This window comes from Penicillium atrosanguineum, assembly GCF_028827265.1.
Source record: "Penicillium atrosanguineum strain IBT 20685 chromosome Unknown utg000008l_segment0_segment0, whole genome shotgun sequence".
Lineage (NCBI taxonomy): Eukaryota > Fungi > Ascomycota > Eurotiomycetes > Eurotiales > Aspergillaceae > Penicillium > Penicillium atrosanguineum.
The window spans coordinates 965973-988801 of record NW_026623140.1 but is presented as its reverse complement, the minus strand read 5'-3'; the positions used below and the strand labels follow the sequence as shown (position 1 = coordinate 988801).

Below are 22829 nucleotides of genomic sequence, written 5' to 3'. Positions count from 1 at the left end.
AGGAGGTGAGAGATTGAAGCCAACAGGAAGAGGATATTAGGAATAGGAACTTAATCAGGTCACGGTGAGTGCTGAGTCGCGCCAAAGATTGGAGGGGTAGTTTTGGTGGGGCAGCCGGTGAGGGAGGTTGGCCGCTTTGAGTCTGCACGTAGCAACGGTACTTACCGATGATGTATTGCACCCGTGGTCGGTACCTAGCTTGTTTATACAGCTTCACATACATTTACAAGTAGTCTATAGACTGAAAATACCCACCTCCTATGTGTCCCGACATCCTCCGGGGCTATAGATCGGGCTGATGCGGGACTGATGTCAGAGCTTCCCCGTTGATGCGGAACAGCCCGGACAACCTGGGGTGTTGGATAGCCTCGGAGTCGGGGAATTCTGGGGAGACCGCTGCACCAGTGACTCTCGATTGGTCCGGCTGGAAGTGTCCATAGCCGCTACGGAGTATGATCACGCCTTGCTTGTGAAAGACCCGAGTGTTTGAATAATAATAAAAACAGCAATAGCCCTCAAGCTAGTTACCTAAAGAAGAAAGTATTCCAAATGATTGCAATAGACAAGAACGTGCACCCGAATGATCAAGGATCAATGATCAGCCCAATGCGCAAAACAAACCCTTTTCAATGCAACCGGTCCTCCCGTGCGAGAATTTATACCTGTACACGAAGCCAGAAAGCTCAAAACAACCGGAACGCCTGAACTAAAGAAACCATGGGATGGAAGAAGCAGTGTATAAGGATCGTGATCGTGAAAATCGTTGAGGAGATCGTACTCAGGACTCCTCGGAGGAGTTGGTGAGCGAGAGGTACGCGGTCCACGCAATACCAATGGATGAAACAAATGGCTAGTTCGTTTATTAGTCAGGGACCATTGATGGTAGGAATGAGACTTACAATCTGGAACTGGATGGGAATCACCCGGAAATTGAGAATCTGCACCGCCGGCCACAGTACAAAGTTGGCCTTCAAAGTCGGCAGGTACACATCTCGGAACTTCGATGTTAATGCTCTCTTGCCTCCGCCCTCAGCAATCGTCATGTAGGTGAAGAAACAAGCTAGACCTATCCTTCATGTCAGTAAAAACCGTCGAAGACGATGACGCCGCCACATACCAAAAGGCGCGAAAATGAGCTGGTCAAAGGCCACACGCTTGAATACAGGAATACTCGGGTTCTTCTTGGTGAGAGGAAACGCTCTGGACAAGAAACCGAACCACTGGAACTGCACCGGAGCCATGAAGAAGCCATATGCCATGAACCTCGTCACGCGCTCAAAATCGAACGGCGGTGGCGAGCTCCGCGTATATCCCAATTCACCAACAGCAGGAGGTCTTTGCTTATCCAGATCTTCAATTTCTATCGATATGAAGTCGTTTATTTCTTGTGTGCGTTGTTGCGAGCGGAATCGGAATGCGGTGATAAGCTGGGCAACTGTGTCGGCCACGCCACCAAGAACCTATGATCATGCATCCGTCAATATACTATTCCAATATTCGGTCCTTGCGTTCATCGAGATTGAGTTATGCTTACGGCGTTGGTGACCATGGTCGTGAGCACTATCAAGGCAGACACGTTAGTGCGCGGTCGCACCGAAGCCGGGATGCGGCGGGGCAGTAAAAGAATGACATACCTGGCTTCTCAGCATAGTAGGTATTGAATTTGGCCGCGATTCGAGTGGCTACAGCCATCTCGATGAGGAAGATGATCGTGTGCAGGAGGGGCTATAGCCATGGGAGGCGACCGGATCAGCCTGGAATCAATGCAGACTTGAAGAAGGAAAGACTCACCACGCGACCATAAATGTATCTCCTGTTTAAACCATCAAGGACTTTTCGCTTCGTGGCGGCAATCATGATGGGCAGGGGTGGGCGTGAACCGCTTTATGGAACGATGAGCGAAGGCAAGATTTCCGGTCAAAGTTCTGGGCTGTCGCGCGCCAGTATGACGCAAATCTAGGACGAACCACTCGGACTGGTTGGGTATGCACGGTCGGCCAGCTTTTTCTAGCTTTTTGCTGGATATGATAACGGAGATGAAACGCACTTTAGGGAGTCTTTCGAGGAGCAAGTTGGGATAATCTACCCCAGATCAAAGGTGGAGGGATGCGCAAGTCTCCGCTATGACTAAACGTTCCATTAAAGTCACCTGGCCAACTGCAACCTTGCGCTTAAGCCCTATATACTTCTTACATTCTTGGTTTTGTTTTTTTTTTAATGTATGTTCATCATTTAATTCTCAATGTACAGTGGTTTGGTAGTTCAGTGCTTTATGTAGATGCTCGAGGCTGATCGTCGGCGAGAATGTCCGGCAAGTCTCGAATATCGGTCGTTTCATTCGTGTTCACGTCCACAAGGCGCACTGCCTCCAAATGAAGGGGGCCGGTGGCCAAAGGAAGGAGTTTGATCTCGGTCGAGTGACAGGTTCCAGGCAGAAGAGGACTACGTCGTTATTGACATATGTTAGCTTCCAAGGTTCGCTCTTATCAATGCGTGGAGAGTGGAGATTGATCATCTTACCCGACGCGGATATCAGTACTCAAACTGATCAGCTCGGCCTCTTGCCCTGTCACATTCTTCTGCATCGCATGCACGATGTTGTCGTCTGTCACAGCCTCGGCCACTTCGTTCTCCTTTCGACTGGAGATGGACGAGGATGACGGTCGCGCAACGTGGCCCCGAGGATCGGTACGTTTCCGTCGCGGAATAGCAATCAAGGCGAACTTCCGAGGGATGTTTGAACGGTTCACGATAAACACTCCCCAGGCAAATGGTGTACCAACATGCACGCGGCTCGGTCCAGAGAATGAAATCGTCACGCCTACATCTGTGACAGAGTAGGCTCGCTCCCGTAATGAGCTACGGTTGTTCGGAGTGACTCCCGGTTGATTTGTGCTCACGGATAGGCTCGTCGGCCGATTGTTTCTCTGCAGTGCTTGGCTAGGGCCGCCAAAAGTAGGATTCAAGGCCATGGAGAAATCAACATTGGTCCTCCATTCCATTGCAATGCGAGGCTTGCAGTCATCAGAAAGAAGAATGATTGCTCCGAGAGAGATATCCAGCGTGCTGATGATGGCAGTCGAGGATGGATTGGTTTCCGGTCCATACTCGGGGGTGAGTTTGTACACTAATGTCACATCGTCTCGAGGCCGACAGGTTAGAGGAAGGGTGAGCCCTGGGATATTGGAAAGAGGTTCAATGGTTCCTTCGGACAATTGTATATCTGCTTTTTCAAATGAGACCTCGCAATTTAAGAATGGGGTCACTTCAAAGTCGAGACTAGCCACAGTCTGGGGCATGCCATTGTATGAGCTGAGTCGCGCGTATCGGATCCTTGCGCTAGCGGCAGGTACGACACGGAGTGGATGGCCCTGGCTCTGCTGGATATTATATATGGGATCCTCATAGGAGGTCGTCGGTACCACGCGCAAGAGTCTTGATGCGGGCAGAAAGGGCTCTTTATGGGAAAGAGTTTTGTCGCCGGATAAGGGTTGTAACATATTTGTCGAGGCAGGGACGAGCGGAGGTAGATAGTCGTCTTCTGGGTCCTCTGGTCGACAAGCTTCCGAGGGGTTCAAGCTGGCTGAGGCAATGAACAATAGCGACGGATGCTGAATGCGGTTGCGAGGTCGCCCTTTTGTTTCGTCAGTAGACTTCCAATTGTGCAGGGCTGAAGGTATAACTCACTGATGAAGGTCTCAATATTCCATATGAGGTATACATGATTTCCAGTCCCCTCATCGCCCTCGAACTCATTGAACACCACGAGCGGCTCCTCTTCAGTATCCACTAAGCCCGAGAAGATAATCTCACGGGTAGGCGTTGGATTCTCTGCGACAGACTCCGTTGGGTCAACCGCGAAAACATCAAGCTTGACTTCAAGACGAGGGAGGTAATGTTTCAGGGTGGATTCTGTGCAGTCGGACAGCCTTAGGACGATGCGAACGGGAAGGAATTCGTCTATACAGCCATATATTAACAATGGCTCGATCAACAAGAGCTCAATTGGCTACCTACCGAAGAAAAGCAGGGATCGTTGGGGAATCGCAGATAGAACTGAGGGGAGATCGTCGGCGCCATCTTCCAGGGCCGAAGATAGGGAACCCTCAATGTCAAGCCCGGGCGCATGAGGCACAACTGTATCCAGTACCGCATGTCGCAGGAATTCACCGGGGATCTCCAGGCCAGGCATTGCGACAGCTGTCGTCGCATTTGTGAACAAACAAGCGTCTTAAGGAGAGCGATACGGGTGATAAGGTGGTGGTGCAAATAGTGCAAACACCCCAAGCTCAATCCGCGCGCTTGCTCTTTTTCACTTTTGCCTTCATTTGTCTTCACACGGTCAACCATGAACGCAATGAACGCTCCGTCGGGTGCTCCAGCCTTATGGCAGGAGGCACGTAATGCCGAGGGCAGGGTGTACTACTACAACACGCAGACCAAGGCCACACAGTGGACGAAACCTGAGGAGTTGATGACAGGCGTTGAGGTGAGTTCACAGTCGGCAGCATGTTTTGAATAGGAGCTGACATTGGCATATACAGCGTGCTCTGGCAGATCAGCCATGGAAGGAATATACAGCGGATGGAGGACGCAAGTACTGGTACAACACGGAGAGCAAGCAGAGCACATGGGAGATGCCCGAAGTTTACAAGAAGGCGCTAGCACAGGCCCCCCCAGCTGCGTAAGTGCAATTGCGGAAATTCATTTTCGTGCTCGTACTAATACCATTGAAGTGCCCCCTCTTTCGTGGCAGGCGCCGTTGTCTTGTCCTCGCAACCTCCGCACCGTGAACGTGAACGTGATGACTATGACCGAGACCGCAGTGACCGAGGAGACAGGGGATACGGCGAACGTGAACGGCGTGGGTATGGGTCCTATGAAAATGGCATGATGCCTGCGCCAGCCGTGGACACTGGGCCCGATCCTGCTTATGGCTCGACCGAGGAGGCTGAGAATGCTTTCATGAAGATGCTGAAGCGCCACAATGTCCAGCCTGATTGGACTTGGGAGCAAACGATGCGAGAGACGATTAAGGACCCGCAGTACCGCTCCCTTAAAGACCCGCGAGACCGCAAGTCTGCCTTTGAGAAATATGCGGTCGAGGTTCGCATGCAGGAAAAGGATCGGGCGAAGGAAAGATTCGCTAAGCTCCGTGCAGATTTCAATACCATGCTGAAGCGGCATCCTGAAATCAAGCATTACAGTCGCTGGAAGACAATCCGGCCCATCATCGAGGGTGAGACTACCTTCCGGGCCACCGACGACGAGAGCGAGAGACGCCAGCTTTTCGAAGAGTACGTCACCGAACTCAAAAAGACTCACGTGGAGCAGGAATCTGCAACACGCAAGGCGGCTATGGATGAGCTGGTTGGTATTCTCAACTCACTAGACCTGGAGCCATACACGCGCTGGGCGGAGGCACAAGCGACTATCGAGTCTAGTGACAAGTTCCAGGGTGACGATAAGTTCAAGACCCTGAGCAAATCCGATGTTTTGACCGCGTTCGAGAATCACATCAAGTCCTTGGAGCGTACTTTCAACGATGCTCGGCAGCAGCAAAAGGCCGCTCGGGCCAGAAAGGAGCGCCGCCACCGTGAGCAGTATCTAGAGCTTCTCAAGGAGCTGAAGTCCCAAGGAAAGATTAAGGCTGGCAGTAAGTGGATAAACATCCGCCCGGTGATTCAAGATGATCCCAGGTACCATGCAATTCTGGGTCAGGCCGGATCGACCCCTCTGGATCTGTTCTGGGACGTGGTGGAGGAAGAGGAGCGCTCGCTCCGTGGTCCTCGTAATGATGTGCTGGACGTTCTCGATGTGAGTAACTATACCGTCAGGTGCAATTATCCCCCGCTAACTTTTCTTCTCAGGACAAACGCTTCGAGATTACCACTAAAACTACCCATGAAGAGTTCAACTCTATCATGGTTGCTGACCGACGCACTTCCAAGATTGATCCCGACGTCCTCGAGCTCATTTTTCAACGCATCCAGGATAAAGCAATTCGCAGAGACGAAGAAGAGAAACATGTTGCTGACCGCCACCAGCGCCGTGCTGTCGATGCTCTGCGCTCTCGTATCAAGCGCCTGGAGCCGCCCGTGCGCATCACAGATACATGGGAGCAGGTCCAGCCCCGAGTTGAGAAGTACGAAGAATACAAGGCCGTCGAATCCGACGAGCTTCGCGAATCAGCATTCGAAAAGGTCATTCGTCGTCTAAAGGAGAAAGAAGAAGACACTGACAAGGACCGTGAGCTCCGTGATCGAGATCGAAGCCGCCGTGACTACGACCGCGGTGACCGCGACTACCGCAGTAGCCGTGGTGAACGACGAGGCGGCAACCGTGTCAGCCGCTCCCCAGAACCTGACGCCTATGAAGCAGACAGGCGCAAGGCTATGGCAGACCGCGAACGTTCCTACCGCAAAACAAGCGGCTTCTCACCTACGCGCGATCGTCGCGACGACCGTGATCGAGACCGCGAGCGCCACCGTGAACGCGACAGCCGGGACTATGACAGACGTCCCCGCGATGGCGATCGGCGCGAGGATGAGCGCGAGCGTCTGTACCGCGCCCGCGGAGATCCGCGCGGTAGTCGCGACGAGCTTGACTACGGTGGTGATGCTCGTAGTACGGGCAGTGACCGCCGACGTCGACGTGAAAGCGACTCGGAGAGTGTCGCGAGTCGGTCTGTGAAGCGGTATCGCAGGGATAGTCGGGAGAGGGAGCGTAGCAAGGGCCCGCGCAGAGACCGTGCGAAGGAGACTTCTGCGATTCCGGAGGAAAATGCTAAGAAGGATGAGAAAGCCATCCACTCTGGCAGTGAGGAGGGGGAGATCGAGGAGGACTAGGTGCATCTATGTGGATTTCGGTGTCACTAGCTTGACTTGAATACTTGCTAGTCACGCCAGGGTTAGACATGAAGCTGTATCTTTTTCCTTATCTTCATCGTATCGTCAAATCTTTTTGCATTGCAAACCTTTAAGATGTTTCTAATCCCAAATCGCATGCGTTGTGGTGCCGGGTGGGTCCAGATGTATATACTTGCGTTCTATTGCTGCCACCATCTCGACCATCAACATTGAACCCCGCGGCTAGCAAACCAATCTTGGTTGAAAAAAACATTAAAAGCTTCCTATTCGAGGGTTACCTAGGTGAAAGGAAATAAGTCTTATCGCATTGGACTATTGACTCTCGCCTGGGCAACACGCGACCCCTTGTCCGTGCAGCTTTGCTTCGATCCATGCATAACCCCTCGGGAGGTTCCTCACAGACAGGGGCAGCCGGATCGAACGCCCTTCAAGCCCTGGTGTCGTTGTAAGGTGAAGGCTCTAATCCATTTTACATCACTTGATGTTCGTGATGATGGCCCCTCTACTGACGAAGCGACAAGCCGAAGAGCTGTAGGTACACGGATCTGCCGTAACATCGGGAGACATCACTGAGACAGACACAGGCACAAAGCAATGATTGGATATCTGTCGTCAATCAACGCTTCACAAAGCATGAAGATGCTTCGAGAAGAACTCGAAGTCCCCCAATCCTTCACCGAAGCTTCAGTCAAGAAGTACGAAGGACTACTGGAAAGGAAATGGACCAGTAATGCACGACTCCAGAAGAAAGTAAGATAAGTCCATACAGCTGTCTCAGTCGGAGTACATTTCTGAAAATAATTCGAACTTTCCAAACAAGCAACCTTCAAATCAAGAACGGAGCACTTACAAACTTGGAAACCTCAGATAATGGACCTCGAATCCCAACTATCAGCCCTCCAAACCCGACTCACCCACGCAAACCCGGACTCCAAAGACCCTAAAACATGGCTCCCAGGCCCAGCAATGCACACCCTCCAATCCCACCGCAGCGCCATAACCGATATAGCACTCCACCCAATCCACAGTACCCTTGCCTCCTCCTCGGACGACAGTAGCATCAAAATCTGGGACCAAGAATCCGGCGACCTCGAAAAGACCCTCCGGGGCCACATCCGTAGCTCCAACGGCGTCGATTTTGGCGGCTTCCCCGACACAGTACTTGCCTCCTGTTCCAGCGACCTGACAATCAAGATCTGGGACCCGGCGAACGGGTACGCGAATGTTCGAACGTTATCGGGGCATGAGCATTCGGTGACTAGTGTGCGGTTTTTAAAGAAGGGTGGGAATTTACTAGTATCTGCGAGTCGGGATGGGAGTGTGAGGATTTGGGATGTTGGATCGGGGTTCTGTGTTCGGGTTTTGTATGCTAGGGATTGGATTTATGCGGTTTGTCCTTCTGGGGATGGGAGGTGGATTGTTTCCGGGGGACGGGATAGAGGTGCCACGATTTGGGATCTGGGGTCCGGTAGTGTGAAGGCTATGTTGGATGGGCATGAGCATTATGTTGAGTGTTGTGTTTTTGCCCCGGTGGCGAGTTATGGGGCTTTGGCGAAGATGGCCGGGGTCAAGCGGCCGGATTCGGGGAGTTTGGGGGGAGTTTGTGGCTACGGGGTCGCGGGATAAGACTGTTCGGTTGTGGGATTCGAGGGGGGTCTGTTTTAAGAGGTTGGATGGACATGAGAATTGGGTGAGGGGTTTGGTGTTTCATCCGGCTGGGAGGTATTTGATTAGTGTTGGTGACGATGGGACTATGCGATGTTGGGATCTGGAGCAGGAGGGGAGGTTGGTAAAGACGCTAGAAGGGCATGGTGCTTTTGTGACTTGTATTCGATGGGCGCCGAATATGATGGAAGGTGAGCCGATGGATGGCGTGAAAGGGATCCGATGTGTTGTTGCAACTGGATGTGCAGACTCACGGGTGCGAGTGTTTCGATAGATACTACGTGGACAAGATGAAGAAAATGGTGATATAAATATGCAGATAGCAGGCCTAGAACCATATACATGATGTCCTACCCGATGCAAACAAACTTCAAGTATTCAGTAGTGACCACAGCCTGGCCACTTCCCCAGCCATAAAACCATCTCTATCAATCATGAAGTCATGGAAGAGCTTTTTTGGAAACCGACCCTCGCATAACGATAAACTCCTGTGAAAACCATGCCAAGCAAATAAAAACCCAACCCATTAGATCTGAAATTAGATCGGTGACGGATCAGGTGTTCCCGCCCAGTTGCCAAAGATCCGGGCAATTTACAGAAAAGACTAGAGCTCTGGAAAAGGCAGATTGCAGGACGAATGGCGAGGGTTAACGATGGAATGGACGATGACAAGAGGCTGGAGAAGTGTGTTCGGGCTGAAGGATAGTAGTCGAAACCAATCACTACTTAGCCAAAATCTTCATTACCAGGAACATCATCGTCCTCGTCATCCCCGTCATCCTCGGAAAAACTTTCTCCATCACCAGGGAAAGCCCCGATGCAACAGCGAGGTCCTCCGCCCTGGGCCGCCACGGCTCTGCAAATGCCTGGGAACGCCTTTAACCACCCGACCCGTCTTTTGCCGCGGCGCCGATTGCGCCGCCGCTCAGAATCGCGGCCATCACGGTTGTGACGGCGGCGGTATTTCTCATGAACAATGCCCTCTTCAGTTCTCTTCCTCCAAGAAGTAGAAGTTGCCTGCCAACTTCTGCTCTTGGTCCATCTGACTCTGGTGCTTGTTGATACGAGGACGATAGCTGTTGGGATCACGGCGGAAAGTGACATCCAAGCTCTTCAGGAAGCGATTGCAGCCAGTAACCAGAGACTCGGGGGTGTTGGCACAAGCGTCCACGGACGGCTTACCGTCGAAGACGATAACCCGGTCAGCAAGGTAGGTGGCCATGATGAAATCGTGCTCGACGATGAAAGCGGTCTTCTTGGTGTGCATGATGAAACGCTTGATGACACGGGCAGCGATAATACGCTGTTCGGAGTCGAGGTAGGCGGAAGGCTCGTCAATCAGGTAGATATCGGCGGGGACACCCAGAGCGAGGACAATGGCAACACGCTGCAACTCACCACCGGACAGGTTCTGGACCTCCTGGTCGATGAAGTCGTCAATCTTGAGGGGCTTGTAGACGTCGGTCTGGAACTGGGGAGAGAGGAAGGCGGCCTTGATACGCTTGAAGAAGAGCTGACGGACGGTACCCTGGAACTTGGGGGTGATCTTCTGGGGCTTCATGGAGATGTTCATCTTGGGAATGGTGGAGCCGTGGTCGGGTTTCTCAGCACCAGCCAGCATCTTACAGAAGGTGGTCTTTCCGGTTCCGTTCTCACCCATCATGACGAGAATCTCAGAGTCAGTGAAACGTCCAGTCTCGACCTTCAGGTGGAAATCGCCAAGGGTCTTCTCCATGGCAGGGTAGCTGAAAGCGCGGGCCTTATCAGCAATGAAATCATCACCCGCCTCGGACAGACGGAACGAGAGGGACTCGTCACGGAAACGCAAGTTCTCAGTAGGGATGTGACCGTCAAGGAAGATGTTGATACCCTCACGGACAGATGAAGGCAGAGTGACAACACCGTAGACAGCCGGGCGACCATAGAGAACACAAATGAAATCGGAAAGGTAGTCAAGAACTGACAGATCGTGCTCGACGACAATAACGTAGTCATCGGGACGAAGAAGACTGCGGATGGTACGGGCGGCAGCCAGACGCTGCTTGACATCAAGGTAGGAAGAAGGCTCATCGAACATGTACACATCGGCCTTTTGCACACAGACCAGACCAATGGCGAAACGCTGAAGCTCACCACCGGAAAGGTGGCCAATGTCACGGTCTGCGACCTGGCGCAGCTCCAGAACATCCATGATCTCCTCCATGTTGCCAAGAGAGGCACGGGCCTTGATAAGATCCTGGACGCCCTGGACCGGGCCCTTCACAGCACGAGGGATCTGATCAACATACTGAGGCTTGACGACTGCCTTCAGGTTATCCTCCAACACCTTGGTGAAGTAGTCTACATCTTATTAGCATTTTGTCCTTTCACATCTGAATTCAGTTAATATGGCTTACTCTGCAGCTCGGATCCACGGAAGTACTTCAGAATCTCCTCCCAGTCAGGGGGGTTGTCGTAGCGGCCCAGGTTGGGCTTAAGCTTTCCACTCAGAATCTTCAGCGCAGTACTCTTTCCGATACCGTTGGTTCCCACGAGACCGAGAACCTGACCGGGACGGGGCATGGGCAGACGGTGAAGCTTGAAGCTGTTGGCGGAATAACGGTGGGTGACCTGTGATTCCAAGTTGGTGGGCAAGTTGATGATGTGAATGGCGCCGAACGGGCACTTCTTCGGACAGATACCACAACCAATGCACAGCTGCTCGGAGATGAAGGCGATCTTGGACTCGGGGGTCACTTCGATACACATCTTACCCGTGCGGACCACAGGGCAAGACTTCTTGCACTCCTGACGACATTTCTTCGGCTTACACTATACGTCGAGAAGGTTTCGAGTCAGTCGGGTTTGAACGAGTGGTGAGTGGGACGAGCAAAACGCGATTAGCGGGGTATTTGAGACGAACCTTGTCAGAGTTGATAATCGCGATACTATAGAAACGAGCCTGTCAGCAATGCGCCATTCAGGAGGGCCTTCATCCGCAACGTACCGAGTGAGCCTGTCAGACATTGTGGCGGGATGTTCGAGGAACCAGAATCAGGTATCAAAAGCGGGTAACAAGAAAAGATTTTCGAGGATGAGACCCTGCAAAGTTGGAGCAATAAGAGGCCGCCGCAACCAGGGAAATCGAGGCGCAGAAGAGCACCAAGTGTCGCAAACTCGGAACAATAGTGGAGGAGAGAACAATAGCAGCGAGTGACGAGGGGGCAGAATTGAACTTCTTTCTTATTGTGGGCTGTGGCGCCTGAGGCATCTAGTGACCGCCCGCCCGCCGATTCTTATTCAATACGAATTTCAATGCCTGCCATTGGCTTCTCGGGGGGACTGTTGTTCCGCCACTCCCGTCATATCTGGATATCCTCACGTGACTGACAGGTGGCCGGCGGCAAGCGAAGACACTAGTCCCAGAAAGGGTCATTGGCGGGTGCCTGACATCTTAGGCAGGAAACGGATCGGCCGTGCAAACCAAACCAAACCGAATCAGACTTCCCCAACTCTTGCTCTTCCTCACTCGTTTCGTCTACACCCACACTTCGTTCATCCTCCGCCTCCTCGCCCACCATTTATTTTACAAATTGATAATTTAGTTCCCCCTCTTGCGGGGTCACCACGCTATGGAATGTAAGTCATTTTGATTTTTTTTACACGCCGAGGCCCTGTCCGAACTCTTTGTACGGGAACTTCTCCGCGTTCTTCGACCCACTGCACGAGATCCAGAATCTGCCTTTTGGACTTGAGATCGAGGAGACCCTCGACCGGTCTCCAGTCAATCTGAGGCTGCCGTTCTTGCTGGGCGGATGATCGGTGTCAATTTCCCAGTGCCTCCCTGGCATACCGTGCCCGCGTCTATGCCACCCGCCATCAAAAACCATCCTTCTCCATCAGAGTTGAGATTCTGCCCCAATATGCTGCCTACAAGCTTCGGTCTCCCCGCCATTCGAGTCGCGTACCACTCCTCTACCGTTCCATGCATCTCTGACGTGCCCGCCTGCTAGAATTGAGCTTCAATGCTGACTGCCCCTCTTGTCACAGCCTCTAGCATGGTGATCCCATCGGGTCAAGAACCTTCTTCTACCTCCACAATGCCTAACGGCTTCCCTTACTCTCCAGCTCTCGATGATTCACGAGCTGAATCCGACGTGGTCGCCAAGGGCGAGCACAGTCCAGCCCAACCCGTCGAGTCCCACCCCGTCTCCGAGTCCTCCCCCGAGCCCGATGCCGTGGACGACTCATATGATGCCGAGTCTCCCGCTTCTGACGGAGAAGACGATGATGGCGCGATGAATAACAGTGACGATGAGTTCGATGCATCGAGCCGTGAAAACTCTTCATCGCCGCAGTCTGACCGAGGTCTCAAGCGCAAATCGTCGCCGCCGGACGAAACCCAATACATGAGACAAAATCCCGATCTGTACGGGCTTCGTCGTAGTGGTCGCGCGCGCACAGCGCGTACCCTCGCCGACTCTTCCGACTCCGACTCTGATACCGTCGCACCTCGCGCGAAGCGTCCGCGCAAAGAACTTTCACACCAGCCCTCGAAGACCTCGCGGTCGGCTACGGCCTCATCATTCTCGGAATCAGACAGTGATGAGTACGGCGGCCAAGCAAGCAAAGCGAGACGTCGCCGCGCATTGAAGCAAAGCGCTGGAATGGAACCCTCGCTTTCTGAAGTCCGCTTCTCTACCAGAAATGCTGCCAAGGTCTCAAACTACAATGAAGACGATGACGATGAGGACGACATATTCGAAGACGGCGCAGGCCACGCAGCGGACAATTACTGGCCCGTGGACTATGTCGATAGTCGTCCTGCCGTGGATGTGGTCCTCAATCATCGTTTGAACAAGGACAAAGACCCTAGCCGCGATCTTTCCGTTGATCGCGAAGACTACGATTTCTACATCAAGTGGCAAGAAAAGTCTCACTATCATGCCACTTGGGTGCCAAATGATGAGCTTGTCAACTACCGAAGCACACGACGCGTCGATAACTATGTTCGGAAAATACTTGACGAAGAACTACGTCTTCTACAGGAAACTTCCACCCCTCCTGAAGACCGGGAAAAATGGAACCTTGATCGCGAGAGAGACGTGGAAGCGATTGAGGACTTTAAAAAGGTCGAGCGAGTCATTGGAAACAGGGTTGGTGTGGACGGCACAGAGTACCTCATCAAATGGAAGCGCCTCTTGTATGACTCGTGTACCTGGGAAGCGGAAGAGATGGTTAGTGAGATCGCCCAGCGCGAGGTCGACCGCTTCTTAGATCGGTCTGCTCGAGTCCCTGTCTCTGATAGGAACGAGTCGAATCCCGCTACTCGCAAGCCATTCGAGCCTATCCACGGAACCCCCAGTTTCTTGGAAAATGGAGAACTCAAAGATTTCCAGATTAAGGGTCTTAATTTCCTTGCTTTCAACTGGGTCAAGGACCGCAACGTCGTGCTGGCTGACGAGATGGGTCTTGGAAAAACTGTGCAGACCGTCTCCTTTATCAACTGGCTGCGTCATGTCCGACGGCAACAAGGTCCCTTTGTCGTCATTGTTCCCCTCTCTACTATGCCCGCATGGGCCGAAACATTCGACAATTGGACACCAGATTTGAATTATGTCGTTTACAACGGCAGCGAAAAAGCGCGCAGTGTTCTTCGCGAATATGAATTAATGGTGGATGGTAATCCCAAGCGGCCAAGATTCAACGTACTTTTGACGACATATGAGTATGCGATGAATGATTCTGCCTTCCTTGGACAGTTCAAATGGCAATTCATGGGTATCGACGAGGCGCACCGTCTCAAGAACCGTGACTCTCAGCTTTACGTCAAGCTCTCTGAATGGAAATGCCAAGCCAAGCTTCTCATCACTGGTACACCCATTCAGAACAACCTTGCAGAATTGGCATCCTTGATGGATTTCCTCAACCCTGGCAAGATCCAGGTCGATGTAGACATGGATCTCAACTCTGAGGCCGCTTCACAGAAACTGGCCGAGTTGACTGATTCTATTCAACCCTTCATGTTACGACGCACAAAGTCCAAGGTTGAATCTGATCTTCCTCCAAAAACCGAGAAGATTATCCGAGTTGAGCTCTCCGATGTTCAGTTGGAGTATTACAAGAACATTTTGACCAAGAACTACGCTGCATTGAATGATGGCGCCAGGGGAGTGAAGCAGTCGCTCCTGAACATCATGATGGAGTTGAAGAAGGCTTCCAACCATCCTTTCATGTTCCCTAACGCGGAAGCCAAAATTCTTGAAGGGAGTCATCGACGAGAGGATATCCTTCGTGCCATGATTACTAGCAGTGGAAAGATGATGTTGCTTGACCAGCTGCTTCGCAAGATGAAAGAAGATGGCCATCGAGTTTTGATTTTCTGTCAGATGGTCGGCATGCTTAATATCCTCAGTGAATACATGGAGTACCGCGGTTACAAATACCAGCGACTTGATGGTACCATTCCATCAGCTGCTCGTCGCCTGGCGATTGAGCACTACAACGCCCCCGACAGTACCGACTTTACGTTCCTTCTGTCAACCCGCGCCGGTGGTCTCGGTATCAACCTGATGACAGCCGACACGGTCGTCCTGTTTGACTCCGACTGGAATCCACAAGCAGATTTGCAAGCCATGGCTCGAGCCCACAGAATTGGTCAAACAAGGCCTGTCAGTGTCTATCGTCTTGTTTCAAAAGACACCATTGAAGAGGAGGTCATCGAGAGAGCACGCAACAAGCTTCTGCTCGAGTTCATCACAATCCAGCGTGGTGTCACCGACAAAGAGGCCTCTGATATGCAGAACAAGATGGCCCGTGTCATCGGTGAACCTAACTCGACCGAAGACATCTCCCGGATTCTCAAGCGCCGTGGTCAGAAGATGTTTGAGCAAACCGACAACCAGAAAAAGCTCGAGCAGCTTGATATTGATTCGGTTCTTGCCAACGCTGAGCTACACCAGACTGAAGAGTCAGAGCAGATCCAAGCCGACGGTGGTGAAGAGTTCTTGAAGGCCTTCGATTTTGTGGATATCAAGGTCGATGATCTTAGTTGGGACGACATCATCCCACAGGAGAAGCTCGACGAGATTAAAACAGCCGAGAAGCGCAAGGCCGATGAGCAGTACCTCAACGACGTGATTGAACAGAACCGGCCTCGCAAACGCGGAGCGCCCGCCGAAGAGTCTAAGGATTCACGTGAAGAACGCAAAGCCAAACGTCAGGCTAGAGCGCAAGTCGTCGTCGATGATGTTGAGGACGATAGTTCATTGGACCCCAAGCGCCCTCTTGGTGAGAAGGAGTACCGTGCGCTTTCTCGAGCCTTCCTGCGCTTTGGTGACATGGCAGACTGCGAGGAGCTCATTATTGAGGACTGTCGATTGCAAAACCGGGACCGAGAGACCGTGAAAGCTGCTCTTCGCGAGATGACTGACAAGGCAACTGCCTTGGTCAACGACAACCTGGCCCAGATTGATGCTCTCAAGCAATCAGGCAAGAACATCACGAAGAAGGAGCAAAAGGCTGTCTTGTTTGACCATCATGGTGTGAAACGTCTCAATGCCTGGACCATCGTCGACCGACCACCGGATATGCGCCTTGTACGGAAGATTACCGGTTCCTTGGCCGACTTCCGGACGTTCCGTCTTCCAGAAGCTACCAAGCTTGCCGACTACAGCTGCCCATGGGGGGCACGGGAGGATGGAATGCTTCTTGTCGGCATTGGACGTCACGGATTCGGTGCTTGGGCCCAGATTCGCGATGACACTGAATTGGGTCTCAGCGAGAAGTTATTTTTGGAAGAGCACCGAGTGGAGCGAAAAACGCAGCGTGCTCAAGGAGAGGAGAAGTCAACAAAGTCTCCCGGTGCTGTTCATCTTGTCCGTCGCGCTGAGTACTTGCTGTCCGTCTTGAGAAACAAGTATAGCAATGGTAACAACGCTACCGCACGGCGTGCTGTGGATAACCACCACCGGAACAACAAGCGCAATTCGCGCGTTGGCAGCGGTAGTGTCTCAGCTTCCCCGGCGCCCTCTTCTCGCAAGCGCGAGCGCGAGGTCGATCGCTCGCGACAGCGTTCTCACACCCATGGCGGCCGAGATGACCGTCACCACACACCCGGTCATGATCGCCCGAAGTCTGGGCATGATTTCGATCGTCCCCGTCATCGTCTCTCCGACGCGGCCAATGAGGAGCTTCGTCGTCGCAAGGGCCACGAACATGGTAGTTCGAGCAAGGAAGACATGGCTTTCATGTTCTTCAAGCCCATTGTGCCAAAGCTTAAGGAGGTTTCCACAATTACGGCCAAGAACATCCCTAACAAGACCGAGCGAGCTCTGAAGCTCCGCAACACCATTGAGAACATTGGTGAATTCATTAATAGAAATCTTGGTGGAGGGGCATCTATGGCCTCCCTTGAGACGCGTCTATGGTAAGTCTACTTGTCAGCTCGAGTGTTCCAGTTACTAACCTTTCTTAGGGATTACGTCTCTGTCAATTACTGGCCTAACAAGGAGGCTAGCGGGTCCAAACTCCAGCAAATGTTCAAGAAGGTCCAGGAACTCAGCAAGAACAAACCTTCCAACGGAGCATGATGCAGAGAGGATCCGCTTGTCGCGATGTCCGCGGCTGAAATTACCTTTTGAATCTCTGATTCACGGGCCTACGACATAAATATGGAGCATTTTGGCTTTAGTCCTAGATAACAGGATACCTGGGTTCCTTGATCCCTCCCCCTCGGTTACCTCTCAGAACCTCTCCCCTGTCACTGAGACGAAACTTCAAGAGATCAATTGACGATAATTGAAAGTACATACGGATGCAACGAGTTGCATGGCATTTTGAAAGGCGTCGTTATGAATCGCGCAACCCAAAAATTTCCAGCACAGAAAGGAGACCCTCCGACTTGAATATGATTCAATCAGACGATATTTGCATGGCGTGCTTGGGGTTCTTTTTGCTTTGGAGTTTGTCCATTTCATATTCATATCTTTCTCCTTGGCGGATCGCGCTGTACCTGGATCTTGATCTTTTTGGCCGCAAAAAGGTCAGCATGGGGTTAGCTGGATCTGCCCTTTTCTAATTCTTGTTTCTTTTTACCCTTGGCATGCTTGCATCACTGTGGTGCGGCTGGCGGTGCAGCTGGCATTTTTTTTTCTTGTCTCCTTTCATTTCTCTTTTCTTTTTGAAGCACATGTACCCTATGGAGTGGCTACCACGGCGTCGATTGATGTTTCTGTATCTGACAAGATCATTCACCTGGGAGCTCGTTCGTGATGTCCTTTTGCAACTAAGAACGAATGAATGAATCCCTCTGGGGGATTCTCATTGGGTCTCAAACTGAGTCTGATCTACCGTACACTAGGATTAATGCCCTTGAGTTTCTACAGTAAAGCTACAAATACAATCTTAGGCTTTATGTGAAATCATTAATATTGACAATGCCAGCAAGCCTGGAGTAGGCGGGAAAGGCATCCTGGTTCCAAGCAGCAAGCACACCCAGATGAAAACGAGCTATTCGTACAATTGATATCCCACTCCCCTCACCCGTTACCTTTTCAACCATGATGGAAACAGACCCAAAGCTCTAACTCCATTCACACCATAAGAAAAATCCCCCGAAATAAAAAGATATGGCAGAAACGCCAAAGCACATAAGGTGATGCAGTCTTGGCTCAATGCATTCAAGCAGCAGTATTAACATCAGCCGACTCGGCAGCTCTAGCCTGCATCTGCTCCTGCTCCTGCTGATTCCTAAACTGCTGCTGTTGCTGCTGTAACTTCTGCAAACTCGTAGACAAATTCGTCGTCGGCACAGCAGGACCACCGATATCCCCAACAATCGCGCTGAACAGCCTCAACTCGCCATCGATAACATCATCAAAGACTGCCTCCTTCTCACGCCAAGACTGCTCGCGCTTCGGCCGGATATCATCCCACTCGGCGCGCAGCTGTGCGGACTCCTTTTCAGCCCAGTTAATCTGTCGCCGCAGCAGACGGTACAGATCGTGAGGGTGCATAGCCAGCTCATGATCGTCGAAGCCGAGCTCGGGACCATACTCGGGCATTGTTGAGTCTTCTTCATCGGCGACGGATGTGGATAGGATGGATTCGTGGGCCTCGGACTCGGCACCGGGTTCTTTGGGCGGATGCGAGAGCTTCAGACGGATGCGCTGTAGCTTCGAGGCTGGAGTTCCTGCGACACTTCCGAGGACCGCGTTTGTCTTGGAATCGGATGGGCGCAGGGTATCTGTTTCGTGAACGGAGCGCATATGCTTTGTCAATGCGTCGGAGCGGGTGAAGTTACGGTCACATTCTGGGTGAGGGTTAGCAATTACGTTGCCCTTGGATCACGCGTAAGTTGGGCTATTGACGTACCGGGAAGAGTGCAGTAGAAAGGCTTCTCTCGAGTGTGACTTCGCATGTGGGCACGGAGTGCATATGCAGAAGCGTGCGTTTGGCCTTTACGGGAGCAGTCGGTCCACTCGCACGAGTACCGCTTCTGTCGGCTGCCGATGTGTTCGTTGTGGATGTGTTGGACTAGGCCATCCATATTGCCGAGATCGCCTGCGCTGCATCCATCCCACCGACATATGGTGACTTGGTCGGTGCTTTGGCCAGTGTAATCGTCGTCTTGGTTGTTACCCAGGACACCCTGGAGGCTGGGTTCGTTCGGGACGTCGCCGGAGCTGTCGGAGGAGATAGAGGCTGTGGGGGAGGGTGGAGGGACTTCATCTTGAACCGAAGATAGAGGAGTTTGTCGATCCCATGAAGCGACGCCTGTGCGCCTGCGCTTGGATGGAGGCATGTTGGATCCTGTTGGTGACTGGGCGCGGCTTTCGTGCTTGATGGACTCGTGGTCTGACTCTTCGGCAAAGCCGACAGAGGAAAGAGGGGAAGCGTCTCGAGAAGCCATGGTGAGATTCTTTGATCTCGATTTCTTTGAAGTCAAGGCACCGGGGTGATTTGGTTGTTATCGGCGCATCGACCTCAAGGGTGAGGCGTTTACTTTCATGCCATCACGTGACGTGGAGCTACCCCCAACTCGCGCTTTTCTTTTTCCCTCGTTTTGCTTTCGCACACATATTGGTTTTGTGGCCTATCTTGACAACATGCAATCTGTACTAACTTCACAGACAATTGGCTTCGTGAATCAACTATGGTAAGCTCTATCCTTTGTTTTCCCTATTCATCAATGCATAAGATGAACAACAAAGAAGAGTTCTGCAATTCTGATAATCTCCGTGCATTTGTTTCGGCCTATGCTCCGTGAGATTGACTGTTGATTTTTCTACACTTGATCTGACTGCAATCAATATGACATTCTATCATCATTATGATGCTTTGATCTGAAGCTAACTGTCATAGTATCTAATTTAGAGAATCCCCTAGTAACGGGGCCCCGCGACCGTGTGCTTCTTAAGGATCGCATCAACCTCTGCCAGCTCCTCATCAGAGAGCACCTGCACACCTCCCATATTCTGAACGAGCTTATCGACCGTGGTGCCTCCAGGAATGGGAATAATGGTGGGCATGCCGGGCTTTCCGCTCAAGCTGCGAACCCAAGCCAAAGCAATCTGAGCCGGAGCGACTCCCTTGCGAGATGCAAGGCTCTGGACTTCATTGATCAGCTTGAGGTTGTGCTGGAAGTTCTCTTCTTGGAAGCGGGACATGTGTCGTCGGATGTCGCCCTCGGGCAGGTCGGACAGAGAGTTCACGGCACCGGTCAAGACACCTCGGCCCAGAGGCGAGTAGGCAATGACGGGGATGTTGAGCTCGGCGCAGGTCTTGGCGATATCATTCTCGAGGATGTCCGTTGACCACAGCGACATCTCGACCTCGACGGCGGCGATAGGGTGCACCTTGGCTCTAGAGTAGTAGTTAGCATGAATTTCCGCAATCCATTCCACATCTCAGAACATACGCTCGTCGGATCGTCTCCGCATCCACCTCACTTAATCCAATTCCTCCAATCTTGCCCTCCTTCACTAATTCGGCAAGAACTTCGATCGTGCGCTCGACGGGGAAGTTGGGGTCCTGGCGCGCACACTCGAAGATATCAATCTTCTTCTTGCCGTCCAGTAGACGGACGCAATTGTCCACACTGCGACGGATATTCTCTTCCGAGCCATCCGGGCCGAGCTGGCCGACCTTAAGACCACCCTTGACGCTGAGAACAACCTTGTCGGCGTTCTCAGGGTACTTGGTGAAGTATTTGTTCAACAGGTGCATCGAGTTGTACTCCGGTGTACCGTACAGCTCGCCGCCATTCCAGAAATTGGCACCCAGCTCTAGAGTCTTGTTTAAGGTCTCAAAGCACACTTCTTGCGCCGGTGGCTGAGCTTGCCATGTCATTCCTTGAGATCATATTAGCGCATTCACTCAAATCGTGGAGGGGTAGTCATACTCATCGTGCCGTAGCCGGTGGCTCCGACTTCCTTTCCGACGAGAGTAGGCATTGTGTGAATAGGTGGTTCGAATCGAGTAGAGTGATAGTAATATTATCCGGTGTTGCTGAAGCAGAGTGGTTGATGAAGTTCGAGCTTTGCGCCGGAGGGGCCTTTTATACGGTTGTTACCTTTAGTCGAGTCCCACAGAGTGCCATGGCTCCTCGTTAACCCCGATCCCCTTCTACCAACCTTGACACCGTCGATCTCGCGCTTAGTCGGCTAAAGTATAATTACATAAAAGCTTCTTAGTGGTTCTTTAGGTATTTTCCAGGAGCTATGATCGGTCTCCGAACCATAGCCGGGGATAAGCGCATATGCAGCCAGAGAAAACTGGAAGGCCACCGGAGTTAAGATGGCGCTTACCGAGACCCCTTACCACCGATCGGCCATCCCCATTCCATGGGCGTAAGTTTGCGAATGACGAAGAACAAGTTACTGCGGATCAAGGAGATAACGTAAATGTGAGGTGATAATTGATTATGTTTAAGTTCTTCAGAACAGAAACTGTCATTTCTCGGATGTGGGTAAGTTCTGTCTAAACAAGAATCACTGCTCAAAAAGGCATTACTATCAAACAAGCTGCTCATGCTAGCCTCAGCTTTGAACAAGATGCGTTTCAAAACGCTGCTGATAGAGTACGTAACTTATTAGACGTGGATCTTTTGGATGTTCTTCAGCCCTTGTACTTATTGAAGATAAACATGCATAGAATGCTTATGATGAAGAGAGTACGGAAGGGCTTCTTCAAAGTTGAAGTACTTGGGAAAGATAGGAGCGCGTCACCGATAGTTGAGGAGGAAATGAGTCCGAAAAGGTATAAGAGGTAATTCATATAAGAGGTAATTCATTATAGGGAACATGAAATCTAAAATTCATCACAGCAGAGCAACCACGGCAGCAGCAACCATAGGAGCGGCCGTAATCAAAGCGCCCACAGGTCCAGCGGCAGCAGCACCGGTTTGAGTGGCCGCAGAAGCTGTAGTAGTTGCGGCCGAAGTATGGGTCGCCTCGAATTCCGTGATAGACTTCAACCCCGCGGTAACCGTCAACTGATAGTATGATTCAGCCATTGGGGCTGTAGAATAGGTCGCCGATGTGGTAGAGGAGTAGGCAGTCTTTCCACCGTCATTTGAGCCGGTCTCGCCGACACTCATGGTGCAGCGGGCTGACATGGTTGAAGATTGCAAAGAGCACTCATAGGACTCAGTGACGGTAATCTCGTAGCTGCTTGATTTGTCTGAGGTGGATGCGATATATACGCCGCTGAAGCTCACTGTCTCCGGGCCCTGGACAATTGTCCACGAATGGGGATAGTTGCAGTCTGTCTTGGGGGCGCCCTTTATGCAGCCGACGTGGTATGTGGCGGCGTCAGTGTTGATAGCGACGAGGCTGGCGGCAGTGCTTGTCCAACCGCCGTACTGGAGGAGACCCTGATCCCAAGAAGGAGAGAAGTAGCCAATGACCATGCTACTGACATCATCAGCGTGTGCACCGAGCGTAGCAAGGGCGGCAGCGAGGAAACCAGAGGTACGCATGTTGATGGTAGGGGGGAATGCAAAGAAGTGTAGATGAGGGTACGCGATGCAGCGGACAAATGCGTCCCTTTATATGAAAAGAAAGCTAGCTCCTTATTCTACGAATTATCCATCAAAGTGTTTGAGCCTAGCTGCGAGCCAAGCCACCAAAGTGAATATAATTCGCTTGATTGGACATGTCTTGGAGTGCTGCCTCTTGAGCCTCTGAAGTTTGGAACTAAATTCCCTGTTAGTGGCATTTGCTAGCCTCACGGGGATAGTTATTCTCGCTAATTCGCTGAAAGACTGCGCATTGCAGAAGCGAAGTATCGAGTCACGGTACTAGGCTTTTTTGA

At 51.8% G+C, this 22829-nt stretch overlaps 9 protein-coding genes across 9 annotated transcripts; 3 read left to right on the top strand and 6 right to left on the bottom strand.

Moving 5' to 3' along the window:
- Positions 1–778: 778 nt before the first annotated feature.
- On the bottom strand, positions 779–1857 carry N7443_009874 (Mpv17/PMP22 family protein; the record flags this gene model as incomplete). The annotated part of the gene is made up of 6 exons (XM_056889930.1): positions 779–850; positions 900–1066; positions 1118–1460; positions 1535–1560; positions 1635–1725; positions 1792–1857. 6 exons carry the CDS (start codon positions 1855–1857, stop codon positions 779–781), a joined length of 765 nt encoding a protein of 254 aa, XP_056736421.1.
- A 413-nt stretch (positions 1858–2270) lies between these two features.
- Positions 2271–4192, bottom strand: N7443_009873 (TRAPP trafficking subunit Trs65 domain-containing protein; the record flags this gene model as incomplete). Its single annotated transcript, XM_056889929.1, has 4 exons — positions 2271–2442; positions 2521–3634; positions 3688–3960; positions 4018–4192. 4 exons carry the CDS (start codon positions 4190–4192, stop codon positions 2271–2273), a joined length of 1734 nt encoding a protein of 577 aa, XP_056736420.1.
- A 156-nt stretch (positions 4193–4348) lies between these two features.
- N7443_009872 (snoRNA-splicing protein PRP40) lies at positions 4349–6848 on the top strand (the record flags this gene model as incomplete). Its single annotated transcript, XM_056889928.1, has 4 exons — positions 4349–4489; positions 4545–4684; positions 4737–5817; positions 5871–6848. The coding sequence occupies 4 exons, from the start codon at positions 4349–4351 to the stop codon at positions 6846–6848; spliced, it is 2340 nt and encodes a 779-aa protein (XP_056736419.1).
- A 615-nt stretch (positions 6849–7463) lies between these two features.
- On the top strand, positions 7464–8495 carry N7443_009871 (WD40 repeat domain-containing protein; the record flags this gene model as incomplete). Its single annotated transcript, XM_056889927.1, has 2 exons — positions 7464–7619; positions 7737–8495. The coding sequence occupies 2 exons, from the start codon at positions 7464–7466 to the stop codon at positions 8493–8495; spliced, it is 915 nt and encodes a 304-aa protein (XP_056736418.1).
- Positions 8496–9519: 1024 nt separating this feature from the next.
- N7443_009870 (ATP-binding cassette domain-containing protein) lies at positions 9520–11540 on the bottom strand (the record flags this gene model as incomplete). The annotated part of the gene is made up of 4 exons (XM_056889926.1): positions 9520–10874; positions 10931–11345; positions 11437–11461; positions 11521–11540. The coding sequence occupies 4 exons, from the start codon at positions 11538–11540 to the stop codon at positions 9520–9522; spliced, it is 1815 nt and encodes a 604-aa protein (XP_056736417.1).
- A 1073-nt stretch (positions 11541–12613) lies between these two features.
- N7443_009869 (chromatin-remodeling ATPase CHD1) lies at positions 12614–17104 on the top strand (the record flags this gene model as incomplete). Its single annotated transcript, XM_056889925.1, has 2 exons — positions 12614–16941; positions 16990–17104. 2 exons carry the CDS (start codon positions 12614–12616, stop codon positions 17102–17104), a joined length of 4443 nt encoding a protein of 1480 aa, XP_056736416.1.
- Positions 17105–18193: 1089 nt separating this feature from the next.
- N7443_009868 (C2H2-type zinc finger protein) lies at positions 18194–19425 on the bottom strand (the record flags this gene model as incomplete). Its single annotated transcript, XM_056889924.1, has 2 exons — positions 18194–18825; positions 18888–19425. The coding sequence occupies 2 exons, from the start codon at positions 19423–19425 to the stop codon at positions 18194–18196; spliced, it is 1170 nt and encodes a 389-aa protein (XP_056736415.1).
- Positions 19426–19897: 472 nt separating this feature from the next.
- On the bottom strand, positions 19898–20968 carry N7443_009867 (aldo/keto reductase family protein; the record flags this gene model as incomplete). Its single annotated transcript, XM_056889923.1, has 3 exons — positions 19898–20378; positions 20434–20866; positions 20917–20968. 3 exons carry the CDS (start codon positions 20966–20968, stop codon positions 19898–19900), a joined length of 966 nt encoding a protein of 321 aa, XP_056736414.1.
- Positions 20969–21834: 866 nt separating this feature from the next.
- Positions 21835–22494, bottom strand: N7443_009866 (uncharacterized protein; the record flags this gene model as incomplete). The annotated part of the gene is made up of 1 exon (XM_056889922.1): positions 21835–22494. One exon carries the CDS (start codon positions 22492–22494, stop codon positions 21835–21837), a length of 660 nt encoding a protein of 219 aa, XP_056736413.1.
- Positions 22495–22829: the final 335 nt, after the last annotated feature.